Raw genomic sequence first — 13,854 nt, 5'->3', positions numbered from 1 at the left:
TTCTGTATCTGAGACCATAAAATCCCATTAGCAGGGAAAATTTATTTACGTTCCTCAGCTGTAAAACAAGGCCTATCTGTGAGCTTGCCTACATCAAACTTCTCTTTGTTTTTTCCTATAAAAACCATTTAGTAAAAGATCTTCCATCCATCTTTTGTTTTCCATAGTTAACAGTTTTGTGAGCATGTAACAGGGAAGTGCCAGCTGAGAAACACAGGCTTGTGCAATTTGTCATTCCAGTTAATTCCTATCTTACAGCTCCAGGCCTTCCAGATCCATCCTGCACACGTTCAGGGGTGACACATTTCTCCAAACCCCACTGGGGCACGTCAGGAGTCACCAAAACCCAGAGTTTTCCATCAGCATTAGGATTTGATTGAGCACAAATGATGCGCAGGCCTCGACTGTGCTTCTTGTCAGAGAACAAATGGACAAGACATTTGTTACTGGGAGACCTTTTGCTGACTAAAACCAGCCACAGTCAATCATATTAAGGATCTGGCAGTTCTTAGCACCAGCTCTTCATTTTCTAGACAGGTAATTGATGAAGAAAGTTTTAGGGAAGGCTTTGCATACTATTAGAAGGAAAATGCTCTGCTAGGAAGAAGGGTGTCTTCATCTGTAGTTGAGAAATGTTAGAAAGGGTTGCTCAGTGCAGCTGGTCAAAACAAGGGGAAGGATTTCAGGAGATAACTTCACATTCTTCTGCTTCCAGATGAACCAGAGGAGTGTTTAACCTTTTTCCAACCCAAAGAGTTCTCCCTGTCAGTTCAAGGGGGAGCAGGAGCAGCCAGCACTGCACCCTTAGCTCTGCCCTGGGGCAGTTCCTGTGGCTGAGCTTGAGCAGCCTCAGCCCCACCTGCAGGGGGGATGTGCTTTCACGTGGTGTAAATGGCCTTGAACTGGAATTTTGGTCTCCTTCAACGGGTCCAGCTCCCAAAGGCCCAGTCCCCATCTCCAGGAATGCTCTTTCCCTTTATTTGGCTGGGTAACCTGTCTGTGTGTCTATGTGCACAGGAGGTCTCAGTGGAAAGACATCAGGCCTGGGCTGTATTTCTTTTTCTTTTCTTTTGAGTAGGTTTCATTTATTCCCTTTGCTCTTTTGTGGCCCCCCCACCCCTTGCCTGGTTGAGGTGAATTAAGAGCAGCTACACAAGAGCTGTGCAAGCTGATAAACTCATGAGGAAGACAACAGCTGCAAACCTCATAAAGAATTACAGCTGACTTGGGGCATCTGTTCTATATGTGTGAAAACTCAGATTATTGGTGTGTTCCCCAGGATGGAAATGGCCTTACTGTGACCTGCCTGAGCAAGGCCTGCTCTGCTCTGCTCAGCTTTACTTGCTCCTGCCTCGATAAAATCTGACCTCTCTGCACTCTGCTGTTGTATTCCTTGGGAGATCCAGTGATCCCAGAGACTGAGCAAGATCAAATGAGCCGTTGGAAAGAAGAAGAAACGTTCCTCTGTGTGTTTGTTGGAAATTTGAGTGGGTCTATTCCAGAAAGAAGCATCAGGTTTTATTTGGACTGGAATGTACATAACAGAGTTGAAATAGCAGAACACGGGTGAGAGAGATGTTTTTACCTCGTATTTTAAATTGTTCCCTTTCTGGAGCAGGGAGGAAGTGCTTTACAATGTCTTTGTGTGTAAATACATGTCTGTGGGTCACTGCAGGTGCTGGCAGCCTGTGCCAGCATTCCTGTGTGAGCCTGGGGCAGGGAAAGGCCTTGGATGGCTCAGCCTGGGCCTCGCTCCTTCTCCTCACACTGGGGGACCAGAGCAGGGGAGGGAGCTGTTAATGGGCCCAAAGTTTTACATTTCTTCCAAGATATCCCAACCAGACTTTCATTCTCTGTTATTTCTCTATACCAGTTATTCAGTCAGTTATATCAATTTTATCAGATTCAGGAGAGGAATAAATTTCAGACAGATTTTATAGCAAAAAGTTGTAATAAGGGCCATTCTGCAATATCTCCTCAACTTCAGAGCATGAGAGCCTCTTGTGCAAAGGTCCCAGTGCCTTTGTCAGCTGAGGGCATCTTGGAGAGTGAGGGCAGGGCTGACCCCTCTCCACCCCTGTTCCATTGGGCAGCCCCTGGCACACCTTTGGTAGACCCTGGCCATGGGGGGCATGCACACATTGTCCTTTTGTGTTCCTCTGTGTCCTTCTGCAGACCTGCCTCACACCTAGGGAGATGGTTTTCCCATTCATTTGCCTTTTTTTGCCTTTGCCTTTCCTTTGCTCCCACCCATGCCAGGGGAAGAGAAAGTTCCAGCTGTGGAGAATTAGGATTGTGGAGTAAAAATAGATTTTGAGGTCAAATAAAAAGTGTCTTCACACTTCCAGTGTTCTCTGCATTACAGAGACACTCATTTTGAAGTGGCTACTGAAAAGCAGGATTTAATTATATCTGGTTTCAATGATGTGAAGCTGAAGTCACAAACTTGAGCCTTTTGTCTTTTAAAGCACAGTTTTTTCTCTTGCACGTTCTCTTCCTATAAGCTGAGGCTCCTGTTAGTTTGGGGTTAAAAATGACAACATCTGCAGTGAATTTTCCCTTTTTAGCAAGGGCTGGAGAGGAAGAGGATGCCATTGTGGTGCCTGCCCTACACGCTGTGACCGGAGGGGTGGGACGAGAGCCTTTGTACATCAGTGAGTTCTTGTGTGGCAGCCAAGGATTGTGTTCAGTGCATAAATGCACAGCAGGATGTTTGGAACATGGGATGGTGCCATGGTGGTGGGATGGAGGGGCTGAACTGGTGATGCTGGGGCTAGGCTGCAGCAGAAGGGTCTCTGATCTCACTGCCCCATGGGACATAAAGCCCAGGCTCACTCTGGGTGAAGAATTGGTCTCAGGTGAGGTACCTTGTGCTTACAGGTGACCCAGGGTCTGGTTAGTGAGCCCAGAATGTGTGGGAAAGGAAATTAAATTAGTTCTGTGCAAGGTTCATGAGATTTGGTTCATTGCTAATAGTCTGTAACTCGAGCACTCAACCTCCCGAGGAAGTGCTGAGTTTCTGAAGAGAAACACTGATTATGGAAAGGCCATCTGAAGGAGTCAGAGCTTCTCCCAATAGCAACTCCCAATAGTGTGGAATGCTGTCCTTTCTGGGGAAGGGTGGAAGGGGACAGATGTAAAATCTAATTTTATTCAGGAATAATAGTCCAGTGTGCAAAGCACTAAACTCTCTGTGCCACCATTACTAGAAAGGAGTTGTGAAGCATATTAGCAACACCAGTTGATCCAATGTAAGGAAAATGCCTCCCAAAAGGAGACATGAATGCCCTGAGGGAATGGGAGGGAGGAGATGCCTTTCTCTCTGTCAATGAGGGCCCCTGACAGCAGCACAGACTGCACTGGGCTCCGCTCCAGGGAGGGATTTTGGCTGACTCTGATTGCAGAGTTACTGGTTGCATCCAGATGCACCATAGAAGGGGATAGATCCTCCCCAGCACTGATTGCCAGGAGGAAAATGTATGTGGAATACTTTCAGTATGGGAAAAAAGCTGATAATCTTTGATGAAGGACACCTGAGGTGGAACAGTGCCATTGCTGGAGTCTGAGTGAACCATGGAACATGGAGGCTGAACAAATCCCACTGGGGTTGGTTCCCTTCTCCCAAGGATTTCCCACAGCAGACACCAGAGGTGGTGCTGGTGGCTGAGGGCTGAGGCTGAGTTTGTTCTCAGGTGCCACAAACCTGCAGCTGTGCTGGGCTGAGCTGGGTGCCACCAGCACCTCCTGCTAACTGCAGGAGCTCTACAAACAAACAAAAACCCCAACCTCAATCACCTCGAAAATAATGCTTGATGAGGAGAAGAATTAATATTCTTGAGAAAGAGTTTTCCACAGGTTCCAAGCAGCTATTGATGCAGAGCTCCATTGAAGTGGATGGGCTGGGTGAAGGCACAGCTTTAATCATAACTTAATTTTCCCCTGGGGACAGGAACAGACACACAAATGACATGTGCTGCTATCATTGCCTGAATCACATCTGGAAGATGCTAACATAAATAATGATGAAGGCCATTTAAAAACGAGATTACTCCATGTAAGTACCTGAATTTTCTTTCAAAAACATATGTTTGCACTAGTAAATGAAGTGCTCAGAGAAGGGTGAAGGCCAGGCCTCCAGTGTGGGAGGACACCAAAGCCAAGAGGCAGGGTAAGAGCTGCCAGAATGCAATGTGAGGCTCCCCAGCCTTCAGCCAGCCTTGACCCCTGCGTGGAGGGGGTGTTGGAGCAGCTTGGGTGTTGGTGGTTGGACTGCAGGAGGTTTTCCTTGTTTTTACTGGTTTGGGTGGAGAGGGAGGCTGTGGGTGTTCACAGCTCTGCCATGGGTGTGTTGAGCGTATCATCTGCACCTCACCTGGGTAGTCCAAGTCCTGTGGCAGTGGTGCAGAGTTGGTTTTCCATGAAGTGTGACCTTCTCAGGACTCTGAAAGCTCTCACCATCCTCACTTCCCAGCCTCCCCACCCTTGGAAATCCAGGAGTTCTCAGTTTATTTGGTAACTTTGGTACCTTTAACCCCCAACAATCTCCACCTCTTTCTCTCATTTGCAGCCTGTCCTTTCTGCATCTGCTTCCTGTGGGTTCTCTTGCTTTTACCCCACTGCCAGGAGATCTTTGTTTCATCACTTCTCTCCCCTTTAAAAGAGCACAGCTCAGAAAGAGAAACATCCACCCTTCTTGATGCCTGAGAGCCTGCACCAGCATGAGGAGTTCACTGCCCTGCTGAGCCTCTGAGCTGCCAGGCCAGATCCTGAGCAATGATATTATTCTAAACTACACCATGGCTTTAAACTGCAGCCTTGCAGGTTTGGAAGGCAGCTGCTCTGTACCTTTGGGATTCCAGGGTGTGTTGTTGAATGAGTGCCCTGGGAAATCTTTAATAAAGGATGATTTGTATTTCCATAAATTCCACTCTGTTTTTATTTTTTTAAGGCATTATGTTTTGTTCTTTCTTGGAGTGTTTTTGTAGAAATGTAGAGTTTAATGTTAAATATTTGCTCCCATGTGTTCGTTTTTGAAAGGGTATTGGGATTTTCAGTTTATGTCCTTCAGCATCATCTCCCCCCAGGGAACAGTCTGGGGCAGGGCAGGGGCACTGCTCTGGTGCTGTCTGGCCCAGCCACAGCTGGTGCTGGAGTGGTTCAGTCAGTTTTGGGCCCATTGTTATTGCAGAGCTGCTTGGGTTTATTCTGGTGTGTTTGGTGGTGCTATAGCTGACTGGAACAGTGGCAGTGGAGATGTTCATGGAAATACACAAAAACCAGAGAAATGGCAGAGGGATTTGTTCTCTTTCATGTGCTGGCACTGGAAGACTTTGAAGAACAGGCTTCAAGAGCAGTTGTTACCTGCACACACCATTTTCCCAAACCTGTCACTGATGTATTTATCCCTCCCCCCATGACAATAACTCAGTTATTTTGTAGGTTGGTGTACCAGGCAGGACAAGCCATTTCCAAATGCACATCCCAGTGTTTCATCATCTCTGCTGTACATTGCAGCCATATCTGCACAATCAATAGTGCAGAGATTTGCAGGCTAGTTTTCTTTCAATGCTGATCTAATTAGTTAATAAAATAATAGTCTCTCCCCTACCTCCTCCTACTTGTTTCCCCCTCATTTCTCATCTTAGCCACTAAAGAAATATTTCCTCTGTTCTCACAAAAGGAATGCATTTACTCTTGCCACAGCAGTTCAAAGATACCAAGAATATATTTTCCTTATGCTGGTAATTGCTTTTCTTGGTCATTAGTTGATCAAAGTGGAGGAAATAGAGCAGGGGCAGTCAGACTAAATAATGGATTTGGAGTAGAACTGGGACTGGAGCTTTCTTGGGGTTTTTCTTTTGTATACAAAGTGCTGAGTTATTCAGTCTGTGCACAGGGGTGCCTCCCTGGTACATGGGGAGTAACTGTGGAGTTACTGAGGTGGTTCCTCCATGGTGTAAATCAGGCACCAGCTGCTCCACGTTGTTCCTCCAGACTCTGAAGGAGCTCATAGCTCCAACACAGGTTTTTCTCACAAGCAAACTGAGCAAACTGAGGAAAGCCTTTTCTTTTCACCTGTCCAGCAAAATATGCAGGTGCTGAGAAAAAAAATGGAAAACAGGATTTGGTGCTTGAGGGGTTTTTTTAAATTTTTTTAGAAAGGTAAAAGTTAAGATTGTTCTTCCATGCTTTCTGGCACTGTTCTTGTTTGGAAAGCTTGTGTGGAACGTGAAAATGAAACTTTGGATTAGCATGAACATTTTAAGGTCTTTCATCAAGTCTGTTGCACTTACTGTCAATGTATTTCATCATTGTGGCTCTTTAATGAGATTTGGCTGGTGCTGGCGAGACAGACAGTCAGAAGTTCACTTTTGCTTCATTTGGGTTTTTTGTGGGTGTTTTTCCCCCGCCTGTGTCCGGCCCCGTGAGCTTTGGTGGATTTGCTTGGAGACAAACCAGTTTCTAGATTTCTCCTTATTTGGAACAAGTGCCCTTATCACTGCTGCCAAGAATATCCCGGGCTGAGTGGCAAAGGGCCAGGACTCGCCGCAATCGCTCGGAGGGCTGGAATTCCCAGGAAAACTGGGGCTGGCACAGTCACTGCCACAGGAGGGAAGGTGTTGGATACGCTGTATGTGTCTCATGAACACCATCTTCACAGAAACACTGGTGTCTTTGGTAATCCTCCCTTTATAACTGGATGCTGAGGTCAAAGATAATTTATTTTAAACAAAGTTTGGGGTTTTTTGCTGTAAAAGTCTACTTGCTTACTCAGTGGCATTTAATCATCTCAAGATCCATAATACACGTAAAAAGTCTGAGAAATATGGAAGGTGGGTACTCTAATTTTCTTTTTATTCCTCAGAATAATTTACTGGAATATACTCAATAAGGATTTTTATGAGCTTCTGGGGGAAATTGCTACTGTCCTGCATTCTTGTAATGAAGGACGATCCTGGAAACAACAAACAACTCCTTGACTTGGAACAAAAGGGGAAAAGTGTCTGAAATTGTCAGTATGTGTTTATTGGAAGAGAAGGTGTCATTTGGTAGTCTTAATGATTCAAGATAGTTCAGTGTTTTACTTTGAGTACGGAGGAAGTTTGTTTTGAAGACCTGACTCAATTTCAGTTGGGTTTAGTATGTGTGTGACCTGCTTTTGCATGTATGAACAATATTCCCTATGGATATCCTGGGAAAGCACAGGGCAAAATCACATCTGATGTTACTTCTGACATCAACAAACTCATAACAGGGATGAAAGTAATGCAGTATTTCTGCTTCAAACAGGGGAAAAGCAGAAACACCTGGGAAAAGCTTAGATGATCTTGGATTTCCTTGGTGTGTGGAAGGATGGCAGGGGTAGACAAATTGCTCCCTGGGATTGTTCACCTGATCATTGTTAGTTTGCCAGAGAGGACCACCATAAATATAGGAACCACACACAAAGGGAAACAAAGTGGGGGGAAGGGGAAAATGGAGGGGAGGGTCACAGATGGAAAAATTAAGACATTCTTTTAAATGGAATTGGTAAAAGCAACAACTGAATGAGCTGCAGTGATCCCAGCCCTGCTGTCAGCTAATGCTGGCAGGCATAATAAATGTTTAAAACTGGCCTTAACAGTGCAAAACTTTAGGACTCTGCACCAATAAACAGAACCGTTCATAATGTACTTTTAATTAGTACCCATCAGGGAAGTAGCACACCTCCAGACATTTCCACACCCTCTGCCATGCCCACGTTTTCCAGACACAGCCAGGAGCAAGGCACACCCACAGCAGGGACAATGTACACCCACAGCAATGCACACCCACAGCAGGAGCAATGCACACCCACAGAAGGAGCAATGCACACCCACAGCAGGGACAATGCACACCCACAGCAATGCACACCCACAGCAATGCACACCCACAGCAGGGACAATGCACACCCACAGCAATGCACACCCACAGCAGGAGCAATGCACACCCACAGAAGGAGCAATGCACACCCACAGCAGGGACAATGCACACCCACAGCAATGCACACCCACAGCAATGCACACCCACAGCAGGGACAATGCACACCCACAGCAATGCACACCCACAGCAGGAGCAATGCACACCCACAGAAGGAGCAATGCACACCCACAGCAGGGACAATGCACACCCACAGCAATGCACACCCACAGCAGGGACAATGCACACCCACAGCAATGCACACCCACAGCAATGCACACCCACAGCAGGGACAATGCACACCCACAGCAATGCACACCCACAGCAATGCACACCCACAGCAGGAGCAATGCACACCCACAGCAGGGACAATGCACACCCACAGCAATGCACACCCACAGCAGGGACAATGCACACCCACAGCAGGAGCAATGCACACCCACAGCAGGGACAATGCACACCCACAGCAATGCACACCCACAGCAATGCACACCCACAGCAGGGACAATGCACACCCACAGCAGGAGCAATGCACACCCACAGCAGGGACAATGCACACCCACAGCAATGCACACCCACAGCAATGCACACCCACAGCAGGGACAATGCACACCCACAGCAATGCACACCCACAGCAGGGCTGAACCGTCCCCCACACACACGGAGCCCCATGCGGGACACTGTGACAGACAAGGCCTCAGAGGCCTCCCCAGGAAGGGTTGAAAAGCTCCATTTTAGGAGCTCCCTGCCTGGAATCACATTCCACTATTTGTAAGTGCTGTGGACCAGGGGATGCAGCTCAGGTCTGGGCTCTTGGTGAGACGAGTCCTGGACTCAGGTGAAGTCCTGGCAGTGTGGCATGAGAGCGGCTCAGAAATGGAGCCAAGCAGAACTCAGCCCGGCTGGAGGCTGGCAGGAACAGAAGGGAGGGATATTTTTGAGTTTCTGGGAGCAGGGCTCTGACGGGGGAACAGGCTGGCTCTGGTGCTGTGGAACAGGCTGACATAATGCTGAGGGAAGGAGCCAGCAGAGTGGGTGGATGGTGCTGGTGCCGCGTGCACGAGCGTGGCTGGCACATGGCTGTGAGCCACAGGGACAAGGAGACAAACGCTGGGCTGCCCCTCCTGTGCCTGGCAGGAGGCTTGGGTCTCCCCTGGGAATGCAGGTGTTTGTCTGGGACCTGTCCCCTGTGTTTGGGTGGTGGCTGTGCTGGCACAGAGGCCAGCCCAGAACTGGAAACTGATCCCTGTTCCTCCTCTCCATGGATGCTGAGGTGTCCAGGCACCACCTGAGCAGTGTGTAAATGGATTTCTGGGGATGTAAATTGTACCTGTGCTCACTGTAAGGCCAACTCGTCCTGGCAGAAAGCTGCAAAACGGTTTGGGTATAAAAGATGCCTTGTTGGCTCTCACAATGAGGGGAGACAGATAGCACAGCACTCGTGGTTTGTGCAGCAGAGACCTTATTGGTTTGCACAGCTCTCACACACCCTATTCAAAATACTCCATGTTCAAACCTGCTTGGCTATGACTGGTTACCACCAGCTCACTGACCAACAGCTGCCTGCATTCTTGTCAAGGGCTGGCTCTCCAAACCCCTCCTCCTTTTATGGCACACACAATCCAGCTGTGTGCTCTCACAGCTCCCCCTTTTCTGTTTTAAAATATAAAAGCTATGTTTATTATCTCTCTGTGGGGCCCCTTTGCAGAAAGGACAACAAACACAGTACAAGGAGAATGAAATTCTTCACTAAACTGACAAACCTAATCTTTCTAGGTATTGGTGTGTCCCATCAATTTTTTACTATCATGTCCAGGAGCTATCAAAGGTACAATGTTGCTGCCTGGCATGCTGCCAGCTAATTACTTAAAACTTACAACTTGAATGTTACAAACAAACAAACCAACTTAAAAACTATCAGAGGTAATATTTGAAACTGTCAGAGGGAGCATTTCTTTTTGCTGGTAATGTCCTTAAAGTGTCTGACTCTTGAGGTCCAGGTGAAGTCACAGGCGAGTTGTCATTCCAAAGGTCTGGGGTTTCCATCCAGCTGGTGCAGAGGGTTGTTACCATTGGATACCAGTGTCTGTGGGAATACACACACACCCTGCCCCGAGTGACAAGGTCCTGTACCAGTACCTTCAGTTTAGGTAACTGAGCATCACTAGAGGACTAGACTAGTGACACTAGACTGTCACCCAAGATGACAGGATTTATTTAAATGAGTAGACTCTCAATTTCTCTCAGTCATCTTACTTCTTTTTTGGCACTGCCTTCTTTACCTTGGCCGCTTTGGGTTTGACTGCCTTAGGCTTGGCTGCTTTGGGCTTCACTGCTTTCGCCTTAGCTGGGCTCTTCACTGCCTCCTTGGCATGGCCTGCCCGTGTGGCTCCCTTGAGACTCTTGGCTGCTTTCTTGGCTGCTGTGGCTGCTGGCTTCTTTGCCTTCTTGGGGCTCTTCTTCACCATCTTGGCCTTCTTGCGGCTCTTCTTCACCATCACCACTTTCTTGGGCTTCTTGGCAGGGTCTGTGAGCTTCTTGGCTGCTGGGTTCTTGGGTTTGTCAGCTGTCTTTTTCTTTGTTGCCTTTTCTTTTGTCTCACCCGTCTTCTTGTTCAGCTTGAAAGAGCCAGAGGCCCCAGTGCCCTTGGTCTGCACCAGGGCTCCATTGCTGGAAAGGCTCTTGGGCCCCAGCTTGATGTGGCTCTTGTTCTCCTCCTCGTCACAGCCACCGGCAGCCAGCGCCTTCCTGACATGGCCAGGGAGAGCTCCTTGCGCTCCTTGGGGGCGGACACGGCCCTGGTGAGCAGCTCGGTGATGCTGGGCCCTGCGGCCTCGCAGGCCTTGGAGCCGCTCGCCGCCGCCTTCAGCTTCCTGGTGCAGGGGGCAGCGAGCGCCGTGTCCAACATCGTGCTGGCCTTCATCCATGACCCAGGGAATCCACTGCAGCTGCCTGCCTGTGCTCTCCTCAGGCACTGGCTCCTGTGGCCAAACCTTCCTCCTTTTATGATGTGTACAGTCCAGCTCTGCGCTGTCACAGCTGCCCAAAAGGCCGCCCAGCCCTCCCTTCTGCCTGCAGGAAAACCATGGCGGGAATTCCCTGGGAGGGCTGGTTTGGCTTTAGCCCTGCCTGGGGCTGCTCTGTCCAAAGGACAGCAGGATGGGCACCTCCTTGGGAAAGGAGCAAGGCTTAATTCCATGTGCTGGTAGGGATGTGGTGTGACTGGGCAAACCAGATAACTCTACCTTTCATCTGTCGCCCTGTTTTTTAAGTTTTTCTAAGCCTTCTGATGTTTATATTCTTGTAATGAACTTTCTCACACACTTTATGTAAATAACTTACTGTTTTGTATTCTTTTATGGAGCAGGAGAAATTTGATGGACTGTTGGTTTGTCCAGTGTCATTGGAGAGGTGGCACTGTCACCCTCCAATCCACTGTCACTTTTGGAAAACCATAAATGTTGGAGTCAGAAATTAAACTTCCCTCTTTTTTACCTTGGAGAGCTGCGTGTCCACATTGTTTTATTTCGTGTCCTATAGCGACATTCTTCCCTCTCAAAAATGGGGATTATACCATCCCTTATCCACACTACAGGAACAAAAAGCCTGATTGTTTTTTTGTACACTTCTAATAAAAATAAATGCTACCTAAGCATCTACAATATGAGTTTAGGGTATTTCCTGTTTGCTTTATTTTTTTCTTATTTCTTTTTAGAAAGAACTCAAACTAATTTTGTTAAACCCACCAACTCTTTTTCTTAACTCTTTTTTCTTCCAAGTAAAAGATTTTTCTTAATAATTATAGACTAATTTTACTGTACACATATTGCACTGAAACAACTGGTAACTTTTTCTTGTGCCTACTCATAGAGCTGGCTCCTATAAATAGTATTTCACATGGCAGGCATATAATACCCATGCTCTGTGGTCTCTGCCAACAGTTTGAGGTATGGAAATGAGGTTAATATTAATCTAAAAGACATATTTTATTTGGAAACCCTCCTCTGCCTTTTCCCACATTGCTGTGGGAGAGGTGGGAAGCAGAGATGGACAGCAGTTTCATCCCTGGGAACAGATGGAAGGTGCAAAGCAGACATCTTCAAGAAGAGCTGACATTTTAAGCACTATAGAGTCTGCAGGGAGAGATAATATCATTCCTGAGACATAATGATATACTTGGAAGAGCAGATAAGCTTTACAGCATGCAAACTGAAAAAGCATTTTGAGCCTGAATACTTATTTCTTTTTATCATTCTATCCCTATGTGCAATAAAGATGTTATCTCCTCCTTCAAATCTTGTCTTGCTTGTATCCCAAGATATTCATGTCCAAAATTATATCCAAAAGATATTCATGTCCAAAATTATATTGACTTTCCAACTTGCTTTCCCATCCTTGATATTGATGTCTACATCTTCCCACCTTCAAGGCAATGCTGCATGTCCTGGCCATGTGACACAGGATAAAGAGAGCAAGGGTTTATTTTTCATTTGCTGTCTTCATTGCTTTTACTGATGAATGTTTATTTATCCATCAAGTCAGAATAAGCAGTCATTTGCACTGGATCCTAATTTCAATTATGGATAACTTAAGTACTTGAGTAGTAATGTCATTGTTTGTTATTAGGTTTTAAGTAACAGACATGAGTAAATAATAAGACAATATAAATATAAATCTACTTAATTATCTGAGCCTTAAATGCCAGGCAATAATACCTAATCTAAAAAAAGAAACCCATGTGAATTACTAACATCAGAGAGACTTCAGAAAGAATCTGTCTCTTATTAAATTTAAGTGGGTCAAATCCTGCAGCTCCTCAGTGCAGGGGAGAGGTTTGTTCAAGGATTTTAATGGACTACACCATGATAAATGATGACAGAGGGGGTGATAAATGCAATGTGTTGCTCATTAGAACAGGCAGAGATGGGCTGGTAAATGATGGGTACAGATCTAATGATTTATTTGCAGAAGTACTGAGAAATATTCAAGCCCTAACTTAAGCTGTACATTGGGATGATTCTAAGTGAGTTTCTGCAAAACTTGAGTCTCAGGGAGTTGAATCTTACATTATTTGTCTTCTATATAAGCAGAAATAATAGTAATAAGGAATTAAAATATGTATCCTAAGAGATTGATTGAAATTACAACTTCAGGGATTTTCTTCATCAAAAACTGGCAGGAAGAATTTAGTGCTGGCTGGATGTTTTCCATTAACTTCTGAAGAGCTCACCTTTAGGTGAAGCATTAATAGGGAGTAAAGTGAAAAACTGACAAAAGCCTTCAGTGTTTCCTGGGTTTCAGCACTTTGAGTTGATCCTGTGGCAGCCCTGGGCCCAGCCTGTTGTGCTGTGCAGCTCAGATGAGCTTCCCTGGATCACCAGGACCCTATGGCACCATTCCTGCTCCAGAGTTTCCTCCCTCCCTGTTTGAAATGGAAGGAATAACAACCCATTAAAACATTGCCTGTGCTCCTGCAGCAGCACGGGGAAAGAAGAGCTCACTGGGAAGCCACCACGTTTCCTGCTTTGTGTGAGCTCTTGGAGAGGGCATGGTGCAGCAGGGTGTTCTCAGTCTCTTCCAGGACAAAACTGGATTTGGTAACTGGGAAGGAACAAATGGCAGCCACAGCTGGGAGGGAGATGGGGCAGGATGAGAGGGAAGGAAGGAGCAGGGGAGGGACCAACCTGCCCAAGGAAAGGAGCCTTCAGGGCAAAGATGATAGTCGAGGTCAAGCTGTCAGAGGAAACCACAACCTGTTATATAAAACTGATGGCAGCTGTTCCAGGGCTTTGAGCGTGCCAGTGCTCCTCAATTTATTTTACATTCCCCTGGGGCAGTGATACGTGTGCTCTCTACCCCTCAGATGTGTGAAGGGAAATGAATTTCTGCTGCCTGCAGTGGGAATCTGGAGGGCTC

General features: G+C 46.7%; 1 protein-coding gene across 1 annotated transcript; it reads right to left on the bottom strand.

Moving 5' to 3' along the window:
• Positions 1-10,190: 10,190 nt before the first annotated feature.
• On the bottom strand, positions 10,191-10,846 carry LOC129125077 (uncharacterized). Its single transcript, XM_054640325.2, is given in 2 exon segments — positions 10,191-10,693; positions 10,696-10,846. Coding segments are annotated over 2 exon segments (654 nt in total).
• Positions 10,847-13,854: the final 3,008 nt, after the last annotated feature.

Source organism: Agelaius phoeniceus, chromosome 11 (genome assembly GCF_051311805.1).
Source record: "Agelaius phoeniceus isolate bAgePho1 chromosome 11, bAgePho1.hap1, whole genome shotgun sequence".
Classification (NCBI taxonomy): Eukaryota; Metazoa; Chordata; class Aves; order Passeriformes; family Icteridae; genus Agelaius; species Agelaius phoeniceus.
This window is presented reverse-complemented; position numbering and strand designations above follow the sequence as displayed.